At 40.2% G+C, this 27,050-nt stretch overlaps 1 protein-coding gene across 1 annotated transcript in view; it reads right to left on the bottom strand.

The window, feature by feature from the left end:
* Itpr (Inositol 1,4,5,-trisphosphate receptor) overlaps nt 1-27,050 on the bottom strand; it is a 365,063-nt gene that overhangs the window by 157,158 nt on the left and 180,855 nt on the right. Inside the window, exons 19-22 of the mRNA XM_080270492.1 lie at nt 25,389-25,536; nt 23,858-24,011; nt 7,138-7,334; nt 101-270 (exon numbers count right to left, since the gene is read on the bottom strand). Coding sequence (XP_080126618.1) covers nt 101-270; nt 7,138-7,334; nt 23,858-24,011; nt 25,389-25,536 — 669 coding nt within the window. The remainder of the gene's footprint in view (nt 1-100; nt 271-7,137; nt 7,335-23,857; nt 24,012-25,388; nt 25,537-27,050) is intronic.

The following is a 27,050-nucleotide window of genomic DNA, read 5'->3' as shown; positions in this document are numbered from 1 at the left end:
AAAGAACTGAAAGAATTTGTTTTCAACACTTCAGCTGCTCTTATCTTGTGTCTCCCTTTGCTACCATTCCTAACAGTGTGCCCAAGTGACCTCAACTCACGTCTCATCGAAGATGCTCTGAGCCTGTGACCAGATGTTCTCTAAATTTTTGTTCTTTAATCCCTGGGAGATGCCATCAGGGGTGATGGCACTGGGGTTCTCATCACTCTCACGCTTGAAGATGGAAAGCAGGCAACTGATGCGATAGTCCAGTCGCACATTGAGGATGAACTGTAGGAGTAACAACCAGTCAAATTAATACAAACACAAACATACACACACATACATGTAAAATTATCATACACTTTTATCCCTTCACTACAAAGGCACTGTTGGTGTGGAATGCCGTCATGCTGTGACACATACAGTTGTTCTCTCTCTCTCTCTCCGTACCCCAAATGGAGGAAAGTTGAACTGTGGGAAAGAGGGAAGTTCAGCCTTCAGTTCACCAAAGGGGAAAAAAAAAAAAAAATGAATCACAACAATAACAGCTGTGTAAAGTACTTTATTCATTATATGCCTCCAATCCTGACATGCCTATAATCAACTTAGGATACAAATTGATTTTGGAGAGGTTATACAAGGGGGGGACAAAAATGTACCCAGAATACATTGATTGCACGGAAAAAAGGAACAGTTCCTCGTTGTGCCAGTAAGCACCAATTGTGTGCAGTCTAGTGAATTATTCTGCCACGTGGCACTGTGCTCAGAGGGCTGAACCTGTATTTCTGGCATTTTTTTCTTTGTGCACGTGACTTTGATGATTTTCATCCTCAAACCACTATGGCAAAATTGAATGAGCAAAGAGTGTGCAATGAATTTTGTTTTTTGTTCCATTGCCTGGACCTGGGACTGTGCAGTGAGTGGGACCTGTGCTGTGTCTGTCCCCCTTTATTAATACTGAAGATGACAAAACAAAAAAGGTTTCAAAGCAAGCCTGAGGACAGTAAATCACCCATGGGGATGAGGGTGGGTTCATGGAATGTGGGAAGTTTGAGGGGAAGAGCAGGGGAAGTCATTGAGGCATTCAGTAGGAGGTGGGTGGATGTGGCGTGTTTGCAGGAAGTTCGGTACAGGGGTGGATCAGCCAGAAAGATTGTTGGGAAGGACTCTTGCTATAAGTTGTTTTGGCAAGGGAAGACAGACGGATATGGAGGTGTTGGTATGATGGTTGCGGAGAAATGGGTGGAATATGTTATGAATGCTTTGAGAGTATGCGATAGGATATTGGTAGTGAAAATTCTGTTGGGAAGAAAGATAGCTGCGATTATATCGGCATATGCTCCACAGGCAGGATTGGATGAATCAGAGAAAGATAGATTTTGGGATGATTTAATACTTGTAGTGGGTGGTATGCGGGATGATGAGTTAGTGATTTTGGGAGGGGACTTAAATGGTCATGTAGGTGAAGTAGCACAAGGTTATGAAGGAGTGCATGGGGGATGTGCGTATGGTCTAAGGAATGCGGAAGGGGAAAGGATACTCGAGTTTGGGGAGGCAACGGACATGATTGTGTGCAACACATATTTTAGGAAAAGAGACAGTAGGTTAATTACGTATGAGTCTGCGGGAAATAGCAGTCAGATAGATTATTTTCTGGTTAGCAGGGCCGATAGGAGGTTAGTGAGGGATGTTAAAGTTATAGGAAGTGAGGAGTGTGTGCAGCAGAACAAACTATTGATTTGCGATATGGTGCTTAAAGAACAAGTGATGAAAAAGAGGACTTATGTGCCTAGGAGGAAAATATGGAAGCTGAAAAACCAAGTAGTAAGGGATGCCTTCTATAGCAAGTTGGGGAGAGTGGTGGCTGAACAGGGAGCTGTAGACAGAGGCGTTAATGAACAGTACAGAGCCCTCAAGAACAATTTCTTGAGAGTTACTGATGTAACATGCGGCTGGACAAGAGGACCACCAAGACATAAAGTAACTTGGTGGTGGGATGAGGGTGTAGAAGCTGCAATTAAGGAGAAAAGAAGGCTTTTCCGGGAATGGAAGAAGGGTGGTAGCAAAGAGGAATATTTGGCTGCCAAGCGGAGGGCTAGAAGAGAGGTATACAGGGCAAAGTCTGAGTCACAGAGACAATTACTTGATAACCTAAATCATGGGGAAAGGAAAAATATATTTAGGGTGGCAGGTCAGGTGAAGAGGGATAATCGGGATATCATAGGTGAGCAGTGTGTGAAGAATGATGAAGGAAGGGTAGTGGTGAACAGTGAGGATATTAAAGATGCATGGAGAGAGCATTATAACCGGTTGTTGAATGAGGAGTTTGACTGGGACAGGGAAGGTTTGGAGCCAGCAGATCCAGTGTCTGGTCCTTGGCCTTTGATTGATACTGCTACTGTGAGTGAGGCAATAGGCAGGATGAGGGTGGGGAAGGCAGCAGGTGTGTCTGGGTTGACTGCCGAAATGTTGAAGGCCTCAGGCGATATAGGGGTGAGTTTAGTCACTGACCTGATAAATAGGATTATTTATGAGTGTGTTGTCCCAGATGATTGGCTGAAGGGTGTAATTGTAAATGTGTATAAAGGGAAGGGTGATGCCCTGGAAAGAGGAAATTATAGAGGTATAAAGCTTTTAGATCAGATAATGAAGGTAATGGAGAGAGTTTTAGAAGGTATGATTAGAGAAAGAGTGAATATTGATGAGATGCAGTTTGGGTTTATGCCAGGTAGGGGGACCACTGATGTCATATTCATTGTTCGACAGCTTCAGGAAAAATATATTGGGAGGAGAAGGGATCTTTATTTTGTTTTTGTTGATTTGGAAAAGGCCTTTGACAGAGTCCCTAGAGAGGTGGTGAAGTGGGCAATGAGAAAGCTTGGCTTGGAGGAGTGGCTGGTTAGGGTGGTTATGGCCATGTATGTGGGTGCTCACACCCAGGTGAGAGTGAATGGAGATTTGAGTGATGAGTTTTCCGTGAATGTTGGTGTGCATCAGGGGTCAGTCTTGAGTCCCATGTTGTTTATCATGGTACTTGAAGCCCTTTCATGTGACTTTAGAAACGGACTCCCGTGGGAGTTGTTGTATGCTGATGATTTGGTGCTGATTGCAGAGAATGAAAGGGAGGCGGAGGAAAGGTTTAGGAAGTGGAGAGATGGTATGGGGCAAAAGGGTTTAAGGGTAAATGCAGATAAAACAAAAGTGATCATATCTAGGGTTCGTGGCGGTACTGTCAAAGACGAGGGAGAGTGGCCATGTGCAGTTTGCCACAAGGGCGAGGGAAGTATTTCCATTTTGTGCGGTGTGTGTGATAAATGGGTGCATAAGAGATGTTGTGGTATCAGAGGTAGACTGCGAGATAATGCTGATTTTATGTGTACGGCGTGCCGGGGTGAGCAGGTGGAGATTGTCAGACGTGAAAGGATTGAACTTGCTGGTGAATCTCTTGAGTGTGTGGAAGAGTTTTGTTATTTGGGAGACATGTTGTGTGCTGGGGGTGGGGCTGGAGCTAGCTCTGTGGCTAGGGTGAGAAGTGGTTGGATGAAGTTCAGGGAGCTCTTGCCTCTCCTGACATTGAGAGGGCTCTCCCTACGTGCTAAGGGGTCTTTGTATGCAGCATGTGTTAGGAGTGTAATGCTGTATGGCAGTGAGACCTGGGCAGTGAAGGAGGAAGATATTCGCCGGCTCAGACGTACAGAAATGACAATGATTAGGTGGATGTGCAGTGCGTCCCTGCGTCCAAGGCCTGGAGGGGCTGGGTTTACAATGGAAGAGTTGAGAGGTAGGATGGGACTGGAGTGTATTGGTGTTGTGATGAGGAGAGGTAGATTGAGGTGGTTTGGACATGTGGAGAGGATGGGGGATGATAATTGGGTGAGGAAGGTGAGAAGTGTTAATATTGGGGGAGGGGTTATGAGGGGTAGACCGAGAAAGACATGGGATGAGGTCATTAAGTGTGACCTTAGGGTTAAGGGACTGAACAGGGAGGCTGCAATGGATCGTGCAGCGTGGAGAGCCGCCATTAGGTGACCAAGGCCGACACATGCAAGCATGTTGGAGCCTTTAAAAACGAAAATGAAAACGAAAACGTTCGGGAAAACCACAGCTGAAGCACTGCCAATGCTTGAGTAGGCCTTCAAGGAGCAGACTATGAAATAACACAGGTCTACGAATGGTGCATGCACTTTAAAAAAGGTAACGTGTCAGTCCAAGGCTCTCCACGTCCTGGCTGTCCTTTGACCTCTCAAACAGATGAAAAAATCAAGAAACTTCAACAGGCAATCTCAGAAGGTCATCAATACACTACTGATGAACTAGTGGAGGCCACAGGCACTTCCTGGAGTTCAATCCAATGGATTTTGACACAAAATCTTGGCATGCACATAGTCTCAGCAAAATTTGTCTCCTATCTTCTAATGGAAGATCAAAATGCAAATAGTGTGAAATTGTGTCTGGAGTTGAAAGAACAGATGAAAAATGACCCAGAATTTCTTGCAAATGCCATTACGGGTGAAGGGACCTGGGTGTACAGACATGACCCTGAAATCAAGCAGCAGTTCCATCAGTGGAAGGCATCAACATCTCCAAGACCACGAAAAGCATGTCAGGTCATGTCCAAGGACCAACATCAAAACAACATTGATCTTGTGTTCTGACGCTGAGGGAGTTGTCGACAAAGAATTTGTTCCCTGTGGGCTGACTGTGAATCAGAAGTTTTACATTACAGCATTGAGGTTTCTAAGGGAAAGCATCAGGCGCAAATGTCCAGAGAAGTGACGCACCCAGATATGGATCTTACCTCATGACAATGCCCCATCACACACAACATTGTCAGGTCAGATATTTTTGGTTAAAAACAACATCATTGTTGCTCCACATCCCCCATACTCATGAGATCTAATTTCCTGTGATTTTTTCTTGCTCCCTAAGATTAGGTTAGAATTGAAAGGCAGAAGATTGAAAACTTAGAAGAAATCCAGTTAAGAACACAGGGGTCTCTGGACATGGTGACAAAAACAGCTACAGTACTCTACAGGAAGTGTTTCTAGGATTGGGAAAAGCACTGGAACAAGTGCATAGCCTCTCAGGGGGTGTACTCTGAAGGGAACTAAAATGGATTTACAGGAAGTGTTGTAATGGATTCTTCTGTTACAATTCTGGGAATTTTTTGATCCTTCCTCATATACTGTATATCCTTCATTGAGCTCTCCAGTACTGTGTAAGGTCTGCCTTGGTTGCATTCAATCATCAAATGATAACTCAAACAATTTTTTAAAATATCCATTGACTTACACAGTTAAACCAAACAGTTACGCTCGTGCTGTCCTGTGTCCATATTTTAAATTATCCAGTCTACTTTTAAACACATGGATGTTCTTTGCTTGTGCCACCTCCTCTTCTACACTGTTCCAAATGTCAATACATCTATTTGGGAAACAAAATTTTCTTCACATCATTTAAGCATCTACTGTTCTTCAATTTGTAACCATGTCTTCTTGTCTCTCCATCATCATCCACAAACAGATCTTCTCTACCTATATTTTATATTTTTGCAACTCCTTTAAACACTGTAATCAAATCTCCTCTCTCCCTCTCTCTTCTCTTACCCAGTATTGTCACTTCTGCTTTATCAATCTCCTTTATAAGACAGTTCCCTCAAACTTGATAGCATCCTAGCTGCCATCTTCTGTACATTTTCCAGTTTTCCTTCATGCTTCATTAATTCATTTAATTAATTTATTAAGTGTCTTTGCATGCATGCATATGAGTGTGTGTGTGTGTGTGTGTGTGTGTGTGTGTGTGTGTGTGTGTGTGTGTGTGTGTATTTACCTAATTGTATTTACCTAATTGTGATATACAGGAAATGAGCTATGCTCGTGGGGTCCCGTCTCCGTTTCTCAATATGTCAAATTTAGCTTTAAACTCATTCAAGTTTTTAGACTGGAAAATCTTTGTCCAGGCTATTCCACAGGTCTATACATCTATAAGGTAAACTATATTTCTTGATATCCTGCAAGAAGCTTGGCTTCTTCAGTTTCATCCCGTGTCCTCTTGTTACTCTCTTATCCCATAAGAACAGATTTTCTTTGTCAATTTTATCTACTCCCATCATGGTCCTGAACACTGCAATCATGTCGCCTCTCTTTCTTCTTTTATCTAAGGAAGGCAACTCCAGCTATTCCAGCCTCTCTCTGTACGACAGATCTGACAGACTGGGGATCATTTTGGTTGCTGTCCTTTGTATTCTCTCAATCTTGTTTATATCTTTCTTTTTGTGTGGGGACCACACTACTGCTGCATATTCTAACCTGGGGCGAATCATGGCCACTATCAATTTTTTCATCATCTCCTCATCCATATAACGAAAAGCTACTCTTATATTAGTCAGGAGTTTATACGTCTCTCTAACTGTCTTGTTAATGTGTTTTTCAGGTGACAAACTGTCCTGGACCAGCACACCCAAATCTTTCCCTTCTCTTGCTTTTGTGATTGGTTCATTACCCATCAAATAATTCAATGATGGCCTCTTGGTACTTTTACCCATTTCCAATATTTTACATTTCTTTGCATTGAATTTCATTTCCCACGTCCGGCTCCATTCATGTATCCTATCCAGATCCTCCTGCAGCATTTTACAATCCTCCTCAACCTCTACCATCCTCAAGATCTTTGCATCATCAGCAAACAGACTTGCATAACTGTCCGCTCCATCTACCATATCATTTACGTAAATCAGGAACATTACTGGTGCCAACACCGAGCCCTGTGGGACTCCACTTGTTACTTCCCTCCATCCAGACATCTTATCCTTTATTACTGTCCTCATTTGTCTGTCTCTCAAAAAGTCTCTCATCCATTCCAGGAGGTTCCCCTTCAGTCCTCCTATATGCTTACTGTGTGTGTGTGTGTGTGTGTGTGTGTGTGTGTGTGTGTGTGTGTGTGTGTGTGTGTGTGTGTAATGGGGAGAGGGAAGGTAACTGTAGCTGAGTGACCACAAGCAATGCCTTTATAATGCTGTTACCCCAATACTTTCATAATGCATTTTTTTTTTTTTTTATGCAGTAACCAGCCTGAATCAGTTAGGGGCAATTCCCAACAGCCCACCATACAGGACTATAAAGCTAACAATAATACAACAGCAAAGGCCACACTCACCTCTAAGATTTCAATAATCTTGAGTTTGGTGTCCATAACCAGGGTGTCCTCCTTGTCTGATGATCCGGCCTTCTTCTTCGGACTGGCCCCAGAGCCACTGCCACCCATCCGAGTTCCCACCATCCTCGTCGTGCCTAGAGCCAGGTTCGTTACAACTGCCCCCATGTCCCCAAGGCTCTTAAATACGCCACCTTTCCCTGCTTGTATTTTGGGTTGGGCAGAGGGGAGGGTGTGTGCATGATAGTGGGGAGGGGTGTGTGCATGGGATATACAGGAGTGGAGGTAATACAGAGGCCATGCATACAGGTGTGCGTGTGCACAGATGAATTGAACAGGGGAGGGTGTATGGATGTTACATGTGCAGAAGATGGTGTATATAAGTACCAGTGCATCCAGGCAGCAAAATTTACACAGATTTACATTTATATGAGGCCAGATGTACACAAGAGTTAAGACATATAGAAGTCAATATTTAGTACACAGAACAGGGTGCACGTAGTTCAAGATGCACATGGTCCAGTGTGAACACAGAAGTCGAGATGTACACAGGACAATAGGGTTCCGTGGATGAATAAGGATGTGCGCAGGGATGAGCCACGTTTACACGACGAAGGGGCAGAGGGAGGCATGGGGAGTCAGAAGGAGATAATGAGAGAATAGATACAAGCAATTACAGGCAGTGTTTACAGAGATATTTCATAAGCAGTTGCAATTACGTATATTTATGGGAGGATCATACATTTACCAATTTTGACAAATATTTCCAAGAACAACAAAGCCAGCAAGGGGAAGAGTATTCATTTATGAACAGTTTTCAAATGCAGGTAAATATTTAGGGAAAGGATCATGTATTTACCAAATATATTACATGAGTATTGCACAGAGGGTTAGCAAGGTTAGGAATGATAATTTGGGTACAAAGTGCAATCAAATACACAAAAAATTTATAACAAGCAAATCACAAGAAGCAGCAAGTAGGGATGAGGAAGTTTCACAAGTAAAATGTCAAAGGGACAACCAGGGAGTACAAATAGCATATCAAAGTTTCACAAGCATGCATCAACACAAAAAAAGAGACAGCACACAGTTTTATGACAAAGACACAAGACATCATTGGAAAGAAACCATAAATATGGGCAAAGACAACGATAGGAACAGCACATGATTTTATGATACAGGCACAAAACATTAGGAGGGGAAAAATATTTATATGAGTAAACACAATGAAAGGCACAGGAAATGGTTTTATGACAGACACAAAACATTGTGGGGAAAACATTTGTGTAGGTATTGTCAAAGCCATGGTGAGGGAGGCACCAAAGAACACCATATAAAATCCATGCAATAAATGCAAATCATGCCAAAAGCAAAGTACAAAATAATAAATGTTGTGTTGGAAATAAGAGACAAAAGGGTGAAAATAATGTTGGAGGAAGAACAAAATATAAAAACAACGAAGGAATTGCAAGATAAAAACCAGATGGAATGACAGAGGAGAGTAACAGGGATGTTAATTAAATGAAAAATTAAGAGAAACTCAAAAGAATGTGGTAAGGTAAAAATGCAAAAAAGTGCAGAGGGATGGTGAAGAAGAGGAGATAGGAAAGGTAATGAAAGATGGAGGAAAGAGAAATAGGGAAGAACACACAGGAGGACAGGGATGGAGGGAAAAAAAAATACGAAAGAGGGATGGAGAATAAGGAATGGGAGAAAGGATGGAATGAGAAAGATTTATGAAGACAGATAAAGAAAAATGGCCAGAGAAGGAAAGAGTGGAAAAAAGAAAATAACAGGAATGGACAGAAAATGGAGAGTATGGGTTGATATGAAAAGGAGTAAAGAGGTATTCATAAGAAAAGATGCAAGGAAAAGAAACAAAGAATGATGACAAGGAGAGAGAGAGAGAGAGAGAGAGAGAGAGAGAGAGAGAGAATGACATGATAACAGGGCAAATGTATGAGGGTGCATGGCAACAGATGTGAAAATCAAGAGTTAGAAAGAAGGAAGTAAGTGCAAAAGTTAGACAGAAAGAAAGAAAGAAAGAGTGTGCAAAAGAGAGACAGACAGGAAAAAAAATGACAGTGTGGAATGCAGGATTGGGATGGTTGGGGAGAAAAGGAAAGAAGAAAAAATGTGTTAATAAAAATAACATGAAGTACAAAAATAAAAGGGCCTAACATAAAAAACAACAGCTACAAGCAAAAAATAAATAAATAAAAACACTGTTGACAGCCATTTTGGAAAGAACATCATCAACACACTCAATTCCTCCAACAAGCATGACAACACTTTTAGGCTCTACAGTAAACAAAGACTGAATAACTTTTGATATTATGGTGTATGTCAATTTATTTTTTTATGTTTTTAAGCAACTAACTTTCCACCTAGCATTTGGCCATAACACTCAGAGGAACACTCTCAATGAGGGGTGAACAGAAAGGCCTGTGTAGTGACACAGGGCTGCTAAGGTGGGGATGTGAGAGAGATTTGTTGAAAAATTCTTGCCTGCAGCAAGATCTGAACCTGCATCTGACCAATCCTCACAACCAGAATGTAGCCCAATACCAACTGCACTACAGTCACCCCCACCCACTATAAACATCAGTTTGTATGAGAGTCATTGCAGGACTAGGCCTTCTCCTGAGAAGGTAAATGACACAAAACTGATCCTTCCTCACAATGACCAATGATAAATCATGAAGTGGTGTCTGCAGTGGGGCATTTATATATACATTTTCAAAGGCCTTGGTCATGCCAGCATATGAAAGCCTTGGTTACCTGATGGTTGCTCTTTAAGCTGTTTGATCTTCAGCAGCATCTCCGATTAGTCCTTTTACCCTGGTGTTTATGCAAGATCTTACTCCATGTCTTCTTATATCAGCTCCATGGCATTTTGCCTTCAACATTCATATCCATGATATTCCTCATCCACTTATTCTCCTCCATTCTCTCAATATTTTCATCCCATTTCAGTTGTCCAGTTTGAATCACATAACATATAGACTTATACCAAACAGCTTTCGCAATGCGACGCTATCCAACCTATCCTTCAAGGAAGCATTACTCCATCACATCTTTTCATTTCATATCACTCCAACCTAGTAAGATCCTCATCCTCTACTTGCCGCATTTCACTGCCATACTACATCATGTTTCTCACACAGGCAGCATTTAATATCTCATTTGAATGAAGTGAAAATCTTGCTGGCAGGAGTGGCAGCAGTTCTCTGAACATAAGGGGAAGCAAAGTGCAGTACTGGCTATACCTGTGTGTGGCAGACTCAGTATAAATCATGGTATGAACTGACAGGGTGTGAATATATGGCAGCATATGAAGGACAGACTTAGGTTATACTCTGCACCAGTCAACCTGGCAGCAGATACACACCACATTCTAACAGTATTTTCTAACTTATTATGATCAATTTCATCCTTTTGATAGTATGGTGATCTGTGTTATTCAGTGTTCATATTAATTTTTATTTTTCACATGAACATACAACCCTTTCCAAAGTCTCTGATAGCGGCTGGCAGGGCACAGATCTACTGCCAAAATACTTGCTATGATTTACAGAGCTGATTTAAATTAGCACAAGGATATCTGAGACCAAATAACCACACTCAAGTTAAAACTGATTACAATGATGGGGTGGACAACGGAAGTATCATAATAGCAAAAACTGGCCAATTTTTGTTTACAATAGTCCTAAAACCACTAACACACGATGATTATACCAGAAATACAATCAGAAATACAATACATTCAGCAGTGACACCAGAAATACATCCACCAATGCGACAGAAACACACTCGGCACTGACACTAAAATAATGAACATACTAGTCAACCATTTAATTCACAGTTACCATTCAACAATCACACTACCACTTCATCACCATAAGTTCCAAGTTGAAAGTCAATATTCACGACAACCAAGCCATAAATCCACACAAAATAAACGCAACTTAAACCATCTTGAAGCATCATTCCCATCTACAACTATCATAACACCATACTCTTTTATTCTGACAACAAAATACCTGCGTCAAAATCAAAGTTTACTCGACTGGAGGGAGAGAAAAAAAAAAATAGTCATGGGCATAACACTGGGGTGCTGCAATCTGAACTACTGTAAAGCACAGTGTTACTTTACTGTCATGCCAAAGTGTTGCACAACTCATCTTCACCATTATTGCTACAACCCCAAAGCACTGCACAAGTCATCATCATCATCATCTCTCTCACTGCTATCAGATATAGGTGAAGTGAACATAAGCCACTGGTCATTTAATGAAGTACAGTAAGATCATATCTTTTTCAAACTGTCCTGGCTATCATCAGACTATTGCATTCAGCTTGAGAAAACCATTAAACATTGAAATGTATATATACATTTTTTAACAATACTCATTTTCATTAAAAAAAAAAAAAAAAAAAAAAAAAAAGTGACCTCACACCAACACACTAAAATTCTGCAGTTCAATATAGGTAATCTAGTATTCAATTCTTGCTCAAGATGGTAACATTTCAAACAAACAATTGCACACCCACCCACCCCATGAACAGTATTTTCCACACTAGTTGCAGTCCTGTCAACCAAGCAGAGAAACGAGAAATTATTATACACTAACATATCCTGTGCAACACCAACAAGAGCAAGCACCACCCTCACCACTCAACACCAAACACCACAGCCAACACTACAAGTACAGTGCGACATGATGTGTGCTGGGGTGTGCAGGCTTTTAGCAAGAGGATATTGGGTGCTTTTACTCAAGAGCCATAATTTTATAATGCAATACCTAATCACCAAATACATATTTCATTTGTTGTAGTTTAATGCAATATTTCTGTTATACTAATACTGCACTGCAAAACAGATCTAAGAGGAAATACTGTACCATGAACTAAAGCTGAACAGTTCACAGCACTGAAAACAGAAATTTCACTTAAAAAAAAAAAAAAAAAAAAAAAAAAAAAAAAAATCCTATCATAATAATCACTGGCAATAACTACTATTCCATACTCAAAGTACAAAAAAAATTCTTTCTCATCCCCAAAATTCAGAAACAAATAAATATCAACCACTGCAATAACTAAGCCTCATCTGATTTTTTAAAATAATGGTAATTCTAACATGACTGTGCACATCTCTAAAAATAAAATCAAAATGCATAAACATCCAACACAGTCAACCATCGTTTTTCATGGATGTTAAGAAACAGACCCAGCACAAATTAAGTAAACCCATCAAAAAGGGCCCAAACAGCCAAAATTCAACCATATGATTGCCTAAAAACCATTCGTAATGTCCAAAACATCACCAGGCATAGAATACACTGGTGAATGATGTAAGTGTATTTTTCAATATTTCAACAATAAATTTTGTTAAATACTGGTAATCACAAAATACACCTTAACTAGTGTACTTTTTGATGGTGTGCTCATCTCCAAATATCCGAAATCACCAAAATCAAAACCAAGAAAATTGATGGATGACTGTACAACAATAACTAAAACTACATCATAAAAGAAAAAGAAACAAATTTGCAGATATGTATAATCCACTCAAATTACCTTCCTTTGCATCAGATTTTTTCCTAGGTGACCTCTTTGGAGAGGCTTTAGGGCTGGGTGTTCTCGACCTTGCCTCATTTACCCCCGTCCCCTCTCTATCCCCACCCACTGCCCCACTTGCTTCTTCCCCACCTGCCCCGACTCCAGGGGATAAATCACTCAAAATTGGGGCCAGTTGGGTGCGATCAGAGGCCCCGGAGTCTGTTATCTCAATACTGGGGGTAGTTGGGGCAGGGGAGGGGGGGACAGGGGACAATGGGGTTGAGGTGGGGTCACTTGAGGGGGACTGGGGAGGGGAGGTGGGAAGGCTGAGACCCTCGGAGGAAACGCTTACTGTGTCTACCTTAGCCTCCTCCTCTTTACTAGACTCCTCTATCAAAGCAGCGTGCAAGGAGAGAGGGCAGCAATGTACTGTTGCTCAAAAAAGTATCCTTACTAAAGTGACGTGAGTCATTTTGACACAATGGATGATGAAACATGGAACAATACTGACACTGCTCGAATTATTCTACTCATGGTTCAGTCCTGCGTTCATGTAACTAAGGATACTTTTTTGAGCAATAGTACAACTAGCTTATTTCACCGGCATTATTAATAGACAGCACAAAATATCTACTCAACTTACACTAGCAAACTATATTTAACTACAGAACCTACATAATGTCACAAATAATTTTCTTTACACTAACTCCTAGCATATACACAGACGATTACAGTAGAGCCTCACTTTAACAAAATAATTGGGGGGGGGGGAACCTGATCCAATAAAGCAGATACTGTAGTTTGTTATATCCGATGGTCCTCCCCTGAGGTGGGATTTCAAGCATGTGTAAAAATAAATGAGTACAATAGCAATTACGGTACTAAAAAGGAAAACGATAACTATTTTACATTAATCTGGCCCATAATTTTGCCATTTTGCAGCTTATTTAACATTCCTGTCATAGCACTCCTTCATGACTAGTACAGTACAGTATTACTGTACTGTTTTATACTCTGCTATTATAACTCAGCAATCATGATGGGGACAGAGCAAATTCAGGTCTGGCTGGAGTAAAAAAAAAAGGGTGGGACACACATGTACTGCATCCCACTGCGTCCTGTTTAACAGGCACTGTTTGTTATAGTCAATGAAATGAAACTTTGGCAGCCTTCGTGGTGTCCGTTAAATTGTTAAATCTGATATTCGGTCTACTGTGGTGCATTAAAGCAAGAGTGTACTGTATTGTACACTCAGCCTACTTACCAGTTCAGTCTTTTATCATTTAGACAGTAAACCCTCAGTATTATGTAACATCTTTTACTTACCTACATTAGCTCTTTAGAATTCACAGACAAAACTGCACAATTAACATTACCATCATCATTACCATTATCATAAATCTATTTCCCAAAGCAGGTAATTATTGCCCTATCCAAGATAATCATCAAACCAGCCTCAAATCTACTAAACTAACATCTTCACCTGGAGATATCTTTTGTTATTCAATTTTCACTACTGCTGGACATACTTTATCTTGCTATGAGGCATCTTTTGTACTCCAAGGGGTAAGCATAAAACTACTAATATTAACTCTTATCTCTTATTTATCCCAATCTTGTCATCATCAATGTTTACTCACTGTATGAGCTTTCTCTTATACTCTGGGGTGAAAAGACATACAGGTATTACTGTACCCGGTACTTGAAATTAAAACTAACTCCTTGCATGATAATGATAACAGCTTGATTTGATATGATAAATGATGGTGGGATTTGCTTCTACAGCCATTTTTATACATCATTTTGGAACATTTATTTGGTTGCCTTCTGCTAAAGAACTGGCTATTACATAACATAAAATCTGACTTTGTTCATCCACCTGACATTATCTTCCACTTTTCACTTGGTCACTTGCTGAGGGCCTGGATTCAATGACGAACTTTCAATCAATTCCCTCTTGAAACTCAAATTTGTTTTTGAGAGGAAATGTGGAACTACTTGGAAAGACAGACAGACAAATGAGGAAGTGATGAATTGTAGTAGTACTGAGAAACATCTAATCTATGTGACAGGAAAGCAATCTCTGTGTTAAGTAGGCCTCCACATTAAACACCTATAGATTCAGAAATATAAGAAGACAGAAGGTCTACATTGTAAAGATGTGGATATTCTAAAAAATCTGCTGACCACAAAATACCACTAAGATAACAAAGGCTTTGTTTACAACATCTATCATTATGTCCAACTGTTTCTCCAGAGCAACACCTAAAACTACAAAAGGGGTTAGATCTAGGAGTGAAAAGATGAGTCCCGAAACACCAGACCTTGAAAGGTTTCAGAGTAAATCCAAGGAAATGAAGAAAAAGTTAGAGGAAAGGGTGGTGGCAGTGCAGGAGGCTATAGAGAGGTTGGACATGTTAGAAAGCAAAATAAAGGTAATTTTATGAATATATGAATTTTGGTGGCGATATCATAGAGAGGTTGACTGCTTTGGAGAAGAGATTAGCTGAGAGGGATGAAAGAGAGCAGGGAAAGATGCAGGCTGAGAAAGAATTGGTAGAATATAATGCAAAGTCAGAAAGTCAAATTAAGAAATAAAGGAAGAGACTGAAACAATAATGAGAAGTATAAATGAAAATCAAGTGAAAACAGAAGAGGTGAAACTAGAAATGAAAAATATGCAGCAAACACAGCAGGTGGATCAAATAAACAGAAATATTGTATTAAATGAAATAATGGAGCAACACAAGAGGACTACGAAGAGACTGGAGACAGTAGAAAAGGAAGAAAAAGTGAATTTTGAAGCATGAGTATTAGATCTCATAAGAAAGAGGGAGAACATAGTGGGAGAGACAGCAGATAGGAAAAAGTATGTGATAGTGTTTGGAGATAAATATGAATTCAGCCTTTATCATTCTTTTTCTGTGCCTGCCCTCCTCTCTTCCTATTTCTTTCATCTTTCCTGTCACTACTTATTGCTTTTTTTTCCGTTACAGGTGACTTTACGTTGAGTGACAAGCCAAATGGTTTCCTGTAAGCCAAGAAACCATTTTCAACGCTGGGTGGTAACCATATAACCGAACCATACGTGCTCCCTACATGTCAAGTGGGTTGGTGGAGGGTTAGTGCTCCTCCCTGTAAAACAATTAACTCAAGAGTCAAATGGCCACCCCATACGGGATTATGGCATCTGGCAATAGATAGATAGAAAGAAATAAAGGTGAGAGAAAAGAGAAAGGAAAAGAAATCCAGTGAATTGTTTAACGCGTGGATTGCGAGCCACAGCTCTGGCTGGGTAACGTTGCATTGCAAGCCACAGCTCAGGCTGTGCTGGACATGCATCACCACCAGCTACTCCACCCCTATGCAATCTTACACATGGCGTTATGCAAAGAAGGAGTGAGAAAGATTTTTTTCTTTTCACTAGATGACAACCTGGATGTTTATCTTCAAGTTTATAATAAACAAAAACAATTTTTTTTTTTCACTACCCCCTACGTAAACTTATGCAAGGCCCTACGCAAAGATGGAGAGAGTTTTTTTTTTTTTTTTTTTACCAGATGATGCCCTGGATGTTTATCTTCAAGTTTCAAATAAACAAAACCAAAAAAAAAAAAATTCCCTTCATTTTTTGCACACCAAGGGGGGAGGACAAAAAAAGGTAACTGCGCAATCCACGGGTTAAGGAATTAGATACTGAAAGTAATGGATGAAAGGAAAAGATTGAGGGTGTGTGGAGGCTGGGACAGTACCAAAAGGGTGGGACAAGGCCAATCAAACTCCAGTTCAAGTCAGAATGGGTGGCAGAGGAAGTGTTGAAATCTACATAGTGGTTGAAGAAGAATGATGGATACAGTGGGACAGTAGTGAGGAGGGACTTGAATCAGAAGAAAAGAAAGAAGGTAAAAAATTTAATATCAGATGGAATGGAAAAAAACAGTGAGAACAGATGAAGATGCAAGGTTTTTCTGAAGAGTACTTAATATGAAAATGGTGAAATGTCATACAAAAGAGAAGATAAAAAGAAAGTAAAAAATAAATAAAAAACCACAAAGTAAAACATGTTTCACATGGTAAAGTAATAGACAAGGAAAACAGTACAATAAAAAAATGTTTATTAATATAGATGGATTAATTAAAAAAAATAATAATAATAATAAGTCAGAGTTAGATCATCACATTAACACTGAAAAACCAGAAGCAATTTAAATGAAACAAAGTTAGACAAGGATATGACAGTTGAGGTGATTGACCGGAGTGGATACAATATACGAAGAAGAGATAGACAAGGAAGAGCTGGGGAGGGGGAGTTTTAATGGTGACAAACAACAATCTGAGGGTGACGTGTAGAAATAGGTACCAAATATAAAACTGCAGAATATATAACAACAGAAATCATCATGAGAAAGGTAATAAGATAGATACAGGAGTAGCTTATATGCCATCTTGAACAAGAGCATGGAATGATGAAGAATAAGAAGTAATGACCAGAGATATGTTGATATACCTGGAAAAACTGGCAAAAAGAAGAAACAGATTGGAATTAACTGGATATTTTAATTGTACAGGGGTTAACTGGGAGGAATGTGATGTCGGTAATAATAGCAAATACAGTACATGTGGTTATAAAGTACACGAACTGGCAACAGATAACTTACTATCTATCTATCTATCTATTGCCAGACGCCTCAATCCCGTTTGGGGTGGCCACAAACAAATCGCCTCCACGTCATCCTGTCCCATGCCATTTCACTGCCCTGCTCCTAACTCACACCCCCCTCTCTCATATACCTCTCCACACCATCCCTCCATCTCATCCTCGGCCTCCCCCTCCCTCTTCCCCCCTCCACCTCACTAACATACACTCTCTTCATTAGTCTTTCACCCTCCATCCTCTCCACGTGGCCAAACCACCTCAGTGTGTTCCTCATAACACTTCCTATCACATCTACATCCACACCACAACGCTCCTTTATATCCTCATTCGTCACCCTGTCTCTCCATGTGACTCCACAGGCTCCTCTTAAATAACTCATTTCCACTGCTCTCACTCTTGACTTCTGTCCTTCCAACAATGTCCAAGCTTCACTTCCATACGTTAGAGTTGGTACCACAATACTGTCATGTAGTAACTTTTTCACTTCCATGCTCACCTCCCTGTTTCTTATCACTGCTTTCAAAGAACCAGAAACCTTTCTTCCCTGCTGTACCCTTTCAAGCACTTCACCCTCCAAACCTCCATCCTTACTCATCACACTACCCAAGTACTTAAACGCATTCACATTTTCCATTTCCTCACCATCCAACCTCGCTGTACATTCACTGACTTCACCTCTCTCAAAGACCATCACTTTACTCTTCCCTACATTCACCTTTAGATTCCGTTTCTTACACACTCTCCCAAACTCATCCACCAAGCCTTGCAGCTCCCCTTCGTCTTCACTCAACAACACAGTATCATCTGCAAACAACAGTACAGGGAGTTTCCAAACACTATCCTCTCACCAGGGCCACTCCAACATCCACTACCCTACCTTGTACCTCTTTTATTACCCCATCCATGAACAGACTGAACAACCATGGAGACATGATACATCCCTGTTTCAACCCAACCTCCAAAGAGAAAAATTCATTTAGTTCACCATCCACATGCACTGCAGCCTTAGCACCATCATACATACTCTTCACAGCATTCAACAACTTCCCATCTACTCCATATATTCTTAACACTTTCCACAATCCTTGTCTATCCACCCTGTCATATGCTTTCTCCAAATCCATGAAAGCCGCATACAACTTCTTTCCCTTCTCTAGAAACTTTTCCACTAAAGATCTAAGAATGAATATCTGATCTACACAACCTCTTCCTTTCCTAAAGCCTCCTTGTTCTTCTCCAACTAATTCCTCTGTTCTTTCTCTAACTCTGTCAATAAGGATCCTACCATACACTTATCCTATTATACTAAGAAGACAAATGCCCCTATGATTATGACACACTTCTTTTTCCCCTTTTCCTTTGTACAAGGGGATAATTATACCTGACTTCCAATCCTCTGGAACTCTACCTTCCTCCCAGGCCAATCTGCACATCTTCCACATCCATTCTACTACTATCTCTCCCCCATGCTTCAGCATTTCACCACACGCTCCATCAATTCCTGGGGCTTTCCCCATTTTGACTTTCTTCATTGCTTCCACAACTTCTATCCTACTGATTTCTTCCTGTCTTCTCACCTCCCTCCTTCTCCCAGCCATTCCCCAGCCACTGATCCAAAATATTAAGGAAAATGCAAGAACAGGAGGTGACGATGAACCACTGAGGTTAGATCTTGTTTTCACAGAAGATCCCATGATATCCAAAATACAGTATTAAAGTAGTGTTGTCCCCTAAGTAAGTGTGATCGCATGCTAATTTAACCTGAGTTTATATACTGGGAAAAAGATGAAATAAAGGAGCATAAGGAAACTAGGCACTGTATCAACAAAACTACCTTGGAGAAAGATTTAAGTGCAATAATACAGCAGGAATTATCACTATAGAAGCATATAGAAATAACAACTAGTGGAGCATATACTCTTATTGATGAACATAAGAACGGCATTCAATCATTTGAGAAAGGACATACTGTACTTGGTAAACTGATAATGACAATAGTTCGACCAAGATGAAAATGTTGCCATGGTGTGGTCTAACCACTTAAAGAAACATTAAATAACATTAAATTACATTAGATACAAAGAGAAGCCAGAAAAATTATACCAATCTTAAGGGATCTGCAGTATGAAAAGAGACTGGAAAGGTTGAAATTGATTACATTACAGTAAAGAAGAGAAAAAGGAGATATGATAATGATGTACTGTATAATTGTATGCATGGTACTGAGGACTCTGACAGGGCTGACAGAGATTATATCATAAGGGATGAGGGAAGAATGAGAGAACACAGTATTAAATTAAAGATATCAACTTGCTAAGGTGATGTAAGAAAATATAGCTTTCCAAACAGGATACTAATTTGAATGAAAATGTGGTTTGTGCAAAGAATATCCATGCTTTCAGTGCAAAAATGGATAGTTATATCATTAGAGGCGGAACAACATGGACATAAAGAGGGAAACCTGTACTGTACACAGGAAAAATCATCTGGCAAATTACCAATATGCTGGGAATCGAACCAGGGACTCTCAGGTGAGAGCCAGGCAGCATACCACTACACCACGACCAGGTAAAAGTTAACTCACGTTGTCACAATCTTGTAACCAACGTCCCTCCGCCCCCACTGTGGGCATCAAGAGGATGAGTTAACCCCCTGGCACTCGGGCAAGTAGATGCTTTTAATCTATCCCAAGCACTTGCGGCAAGTCAGAATGAAGAGGGAAATCTGTACTGTACACAGGAAAAATCATCTGGTACACAGGAATATGAGGGATGGGATGTAAGTTGGTGATGGCTGAGGACAGACTGACATGGAGGTGATTCATTTGTAACCAACCCTTCTGAGATTAAGGCATTTGGCTACACACTAATGAATGACAGAATGGACAAGGAGAGTGTAAAATCTTCCCCTGTCTCTGGTTCCATCTGAAAAAACAATTAATACTGTACAAAAGCAATATTACTATTTATTTTTTATAGGAAAGACAATGGAAGGAGAGCAAAATCTTTTCATGTCTCTTGTTCTCTCTGCAAATAAATATCTGAGTTACGAGAAGGAAATGATTGTAAATCTGTGAATCATGGCCCAACACTGAATAATAATATGTGAGTTCAACAGCCCTATCTGTACATGTGTTGCCTTTACTTTTTTCTTTAATCTTGTTCATAGTTGTATTCTGTTACAAACTGTTCTCTATTACGACATTACATTTCTAAACAGTACCACAACAATATTACTCTTGCCCAACACAACTGCAATACTATTTCCTTTTTCAATAAATCATGATCAGCACTTCTACAAATACAACTAGGTAATTTGATAATCTTCTCTACCATAACCATCTTAATGAATATCCATCCTTACCAATTTACTTTTCTCCATTTTGGTATTCATCAGTACATCTCTCTACTAAAACTACAATCAACTGGCAACCTTTTCCACTACTGTACAAACTTTGACAGCATATCCATCCTTACCATTCCATTACTTATTCTTTAGGTTTTTTCCTCAACTACAATTCCATTACTGATGATGATCTCTATTACAACCTACTTACCAGCAACTCCACCTTTCTCTTTTACTTTTTTTCACCTATAGGCTGTATTCTTGTCAGGTTAGAAGGCTCCACAGCAAATCTTCCTTAACAGTTTGTTTCTGTATATACCATTATCATCATCATGAACCATTTTCCCACATAAAGACAGAGTAAGACACAGGGAAAGAGACTGTATGAAAGTGACAGTACTACCAACAGCCAGCCCAGTGAAATAGGTCACATAAACCATTCACACATCAGTTAAGCCCCAATAATCCTAGCTCAATCTTATAAGCCTAAGTTCATATAATTTCATATTTTGCTTTGCAGATGCACTCCACATACACATGCCAGACAAGAGTCACTGTCTTGACTGTCTGGAGAGAGAGAAAGAGAGAGAAAAAAAAAGGGGAGGAGGTACTGAACCAGTGTCAAACCTTGTCAAGTGCTTCTCCATATTTCATCCAACCAACTTGATCCTCTGGCAATTCACCTGTCTCATGGTATCTTGCTTTCTCATGAACTCATTTACTACATCCCTCCACCTCCTTGACCTACAATGTCTCCTCCCACCTTCAAACACACATATACATGTATCCTTTTCACAACGCTGTCTACATCCATTCTCTCACTTGATCGTACCAACTTGTACAGTACCCTCACGTCCAACATGCGTTTGTCCAGCATGATTCACGTCTACCACAGAGAGCAAATAATTAGTACAATTTAATACGATTTAATTACTGTAACACCGGTGCGTTAGCATAACACGGACGGAGCTCCGAGAAGTGGGCGAAATCCGCAGAGTTCGCCTCTAGCACGATCACCCCCGGTCCAACATGGTCATACTGGACATTCCCGTGACGCTGACAGCCAATCAAAACTTCCGATCAAGGAGCCTCCCCTGCCTGCTATCATGATGTGATCGTGATGTCGCCCAATTAAAAACGTTTCTGCTCTCACGTGATGTTTTGTTTAAATTTTTCCCACCACAGCGCCACTCAGTCCCATAATTCGCATTGGACAATGCTTTTTTCTCGCTACATATTCTGCCCTTGCTACTGCATTTTACCCTGCTCACGATGCCTAGGAAGCCTTCTGAGAACCCCAAGAAGCGGCGGCACCTCCCTCAGGCCACCAAGCTAGAAATCATCGAGAGGAAGAAGAAAGGGGAAAGGAATGTGGACATCGCCAAGGCCTATGACGTGAATGAAGCCAGCGTGAGGACCATAATAAAAAAACCAAGACAAGATCCTGGCGGCAGTGAAGGCTTACAGAGGCGGGCCACTTGACTCCAGGTGCAGGCCTACTGACTCAGCAATCACCAAATTGGAGTGGTACCTCAGTATGTACAGTATGTACGGAGGAAGAGGCAGAGGGTGTTCCTGTAGATCCTAAAAGGTTAGTTATCATTCATAGTACAGTACCATTTATTATAATTACAGCAGTACCAATATATTAAGCAACGTTGGGTCTGGTTAGTACTTGGATGGGTGACCGCCTGGGAACACCAGATGCCGTTGGCATCCCTACGTGTTAAGTGGGGTTGGTGGAGGATTAGTGCCCCTGCCTGTAAAACAATTAACTCTAAGCCCTTGGCCACCCTGTTTGGGATACATGGTGTCTGGCAATGAATGAATGAATGAAATGACCAATATATATATAGGTATATGGTATGTATTTGGGGTGACTTTTCCTGGGGTTGCTGACATAATTCATTTTTCCCCTAAAGCTCTGTTGTTTGTCCAACACGTTTTTGGTCCAACACAGGACCCAGGCATGACAATATTAGCGTGTTGGACGCGAGGGTACTGTACGCTGTTGCCAAGAGACATCCTTACTCCACATCTTTCACAAATCCCAATGTTTCTCATCCCATCCATTCTATGTAATCCCCATACATTCCTCAATTATTTCATTTCTACTGCTCTTCTAATTTGCTGTTCACTCTCTCTTATGTTCAAAATATAATCACCAAAGAAGAGGCACTAGAATGCCTCCTAAGCAGACAAGGGATTGTATTCTTGATAGTTAAAGAAGCTCCTTGGCACCTCTTAATTAGTGATTTATTTATGGATATGGCTGATTAATATCAATTTGTATGCATTTATACTAAAAATGGTGGTATCAGAATAATTTAAATGACACAGAAAAGAATAGCGGAATAGTAAGGAGCATTAGGTAAAATAAACTGCTTAGGAAGGGGTGTTAGGGAGCTCCCTTACCCAACGAGTGAGAGTCAAGATTACATCCATTACTTATATGACTGAGGGATTTATTCTAAGTTGTTTTGAATGTTTTGTAACACCTAAGTGATTTACTCTACACAATGTACCTCAATATCCAAATATATGTTACTGATGCAAAGTATGTCATCATCATCATCATCCAATCTTGTGTTGCCCCATGAGAAGCACAGCAACCCGGGGCTAGGCAAGGTGGTCTTGGCATTAAAGATAAGACCAGCCTCACTCATCTGAGTAGCATTATGTGAGCAATAAACCCTAATCACCCCTAGGATATAAACCTGCATAGGCTCAATCTGGTTTACATCTTAATTACCCATTATGCCACCATGCACCATAATTTGGTTATATGATTACCACCCAGCGTAGTAAATGGTTTCCTGGTGTACTGGAAACCATTTGACTTGTCATGCAGTGTAGAGTCACCCATAGGCAGAAGGAAGAGGAAAGCATGAAGGAAAGAAACACAGAAGAGGAAGGAAAGAAAGAAGGAAGAGATGAAAGGGCAGTTACCCGAGAGAAGCACTACATCAAGTGGGTGGATGGTAAGCACCCCCATAATCAGTATTAAAATGATGTAAGTGGCAAAAAAGAATTGTTCAGGTGTAATATGGTAAATAAATAATGAAGGGAGAGGTGCCATGAAGCCTCCTATGCCACATACAATACTTAATTTAATTCAAACCCTCACACCATCACCACACAACCTGCCAAGACTCTCACCTGCAAGTCCTCCTTGGGGCACACTGTTAGTGAAAAACTTGGAGTCGGTGTCAAAGGAGTAGTCAAGGATGGAGAGGAGCGTCTTGGTGAGCCGGAGAAGGTCACTGAAGCTGTAGAAGCCAAAGTAGATCAGGTACCTAGCCAGCTTCACAACCTAGTACAGGAGAAAGAGAGAGAGAGAGCATTATAGTCAATTTTTTTTTTTTTTTAATGGCAGAACTAGGCCAATCCCTCACATTGAATGCAAAGTTTGAATACAATGGGCCTTTAATATGAGGATGAGATAAGTCTCCTTGGCTACCAATCAATTTAACACTTCAATTAGACTCCACTTGACTATCACCTGAGTTGAAAAGTGTTAGGGATCTTTTTCAGGTTAGAACGAATGCACTATAGTAAGAAAAACATAGATATTCAACCATCAACCAAGCATGTTTTGCCACTTACAAAGCACTGGGGCCTGGACCAATGCAAATGAGTTGAGACGGACAAAGGGATTAGTCATTTACCTGAGCTGTATTATCTACCTATCTATCTTTAGTCAGATACTAGAATCCCAAAAGGCATGGCCGTTTGTCTTTGAGCTAGCTGTTTTAGGGAGAGGCACTAGCCCTCCGCCAACCCACTTGTTGACATGTAAGGAAAAGGTAGATGTTGGTTATAAGGTTACCACCCAATACTGTAAATGGTTTCCTGGCTTACAGGAAACCATATGGCTTGTCAAACAATGTAAAGCCACCTGAAAATGAAAGAAGAGTACTAAAGAGTGACAGGAAAGATGGGAGAAATAAGAAGAGAGGAAGGCAGATACAGCAAATAATGTTAAAAGTGACAGAAAAAGCAGGCAGCACTACATCAACTGAATGGATGATGGTCACCACCACCTACCACCAACTGTATTACATGAACAACAAATCCAACTACAGTATTCCTTAGACTTGAAGCCTTATGGGCCCAAAATCATTGGAGTGCCTTAAACTACTAGACCACCAGGCATCCATTTGTTGGTTATATGGTTATCATCCAGCACAGTAAATGGTTAACAATGCATACATGACCTATATTATCCACAATCAGGTAGTTTAAAAAAAACAAGGATGGGAAGAGCAGAATTCTGGAGCACAAGAAGGATATAAAAGTTGTTGCAGTTGATGCTAAATCTTGGTCTGTCTCACCAAGCTGATACATCAACCACAAGTCAGTAACTGCTCCTGTGAGGCCATCCTGTAGGTACAGTATAGTAAATACACTATGTAGGGATCTGGTGCCCCCTTGTGGTAGACAGCACATCATCAGGGTCAGACTGGGGTCCTTCCCACTGCAAGATGTAGGGAAATATAAGATGTGGCTCCTGGGTATGATGCCACAGCTGCTCCACCCAGGGTGAACAGTATCAGCACTTGGAGGTTCCCTGCCATAGTCAGAACCAGTGGTATTGTTTGATAGATGCAGCAGAACATGCAAATGGAGAAATGCCACCATGCTATGAAAAATGGAATGATACTGCTGGAGATACACTTCCCTAACTCACCTCAAAAGTAAGTTTGTTCTGCTCAGGATCAGAGAAGCTCCACATCTTGTCCACTACATTGCACAGGTATTCCTCCACGAAGATTATAACATCCTTGAAAGTTGTCTCAGCTGCCTCAGCACTGTGCATTGCTGCATGCTTGTCATAGCTGCCAAACATACATCCATACACACACATACGAATGGATATAAGCAGACAGATAAACAAGTACACAAACACATACACAAATGAACACAGACGGATAGACACGTACACCCACACCCACACATGAAGTAGACCAGTGACAAGTGATTAATCACACACAAACACATGATAAACACAAAGATGTATCCATAAAAAAACATGTACACACACAAATACACACACACGAGCAAACATACATCCAAACACACAAGGGAGAGAAGAAAATATACCAAATTAGAAATTTATACACCCTAACAGATCAACAATTAATACATATAGTCAAATTATACTGGGAGGGGGTACCGTGAATATAATGATTACCATGATTACCATTCTTGCATTATAGAAAAAATTAGTTAGTTGGAAAGAAATTTATTTTCAGTATTATGACTACTACAGTTATTATTATCACTGAGTAGGTCTTTCTGAGTAGGTCTTAATTTTTTGGAGTAAATCTTTTTTTTTTTTTAGATCTATTTATAAATTATATTTTTTGTGTAAATATATAAGCCTTATAATAAGCTATAGTCACAGAAAAATTAATAACTAAAAGTACTGTATGTAGAGTAAGGATGCATAAGAGAGATTGTATGTTATTTAAAGTATGAACAGTTTATCAGGATTTAGTAAGTCAGTGGACTAAGTTTAAGGGTTATAATATAAGTGGTTTTGAAGATTTTGTCAAGCCTCTTCCTTAGCAACAGATTCTACACAATACACTTCAGTAACTTAATGTAGGTTACTGATGCAAGCTATGTAGATTTTAAAGTAACATAATTTCAGAAACCCTCATTTTACGATCAATGGTCATACGATAGTTCACTTATATGATTGTAGCATTTTAGCTTTCTTGCTTTTTTCTTTGTCTTTCTTTCTTTCTTTTCTTTTTCTTTTTTTCTTTCTTTTTTTTTTTTTTTTGCTTATATTGTCATCACAAGGTATGACTTCTAGTTATAAGATCATTTTCTCACACATATGATCACCACACTGCAAATTTTTTACACAATCAATCATTATTTAATTGTCAAAAACACACCCATCATAAAATGAGGGTATGCTGTAACATACAAGAGAATGCTATGCTGTAAATGAAAAATAAACTGCTAAGAAGAGGTGCCACAAAGCCTCCTATGCCACCTAGAATACGGTCTTAAGGTGAGCGTGAGAGGGAGTGACACATAACACAAGCGCAGTGCTGGACGACACAGGATACCAACTTCAATACTTAACCCCTTGTGGACACATCAAATGGTTTATTTTACTCTGGCTACTAGATGATAATTTTCCTGGTAATCCTCTGAATCTAGTATCACATCTCTTTAGTTTATTTTTCCACTTCCAGGTGATATTACTAACTTAGGAACATCTCAAACTGAGCACGTTAATGAAAGTTGAATTTAGCCCTTTCAGTGTGAAAAGCCTCTTGCCGAAAGGAGAAGAAGTGTGAAAAGCCTCTTCAGAGCTAAATAATCTCAAGGT

This window comes from Coenobita brevimanus, chromosome 41 (assembly GCF_032717465.1).
Source record: "Coenobita brevimanus isolate Jiangsu-jjx chromosome 41, ASM3271746v2, whole genome shotgun sequence".
In the NCBI taxonomy this organism is placed as follows: domain Eukaryota; kingdom Metazoa; phylum Arthropoda; class Malacostraca; order Decapoda; family Coenobitidae; genus Coenobita; species Coenobita brevimanus.
The sequence above is the reverse complement of the archived record's forward strand: the minus strand, read 5'-3'. Positions and strand labels throughout refer to the sequence as shown.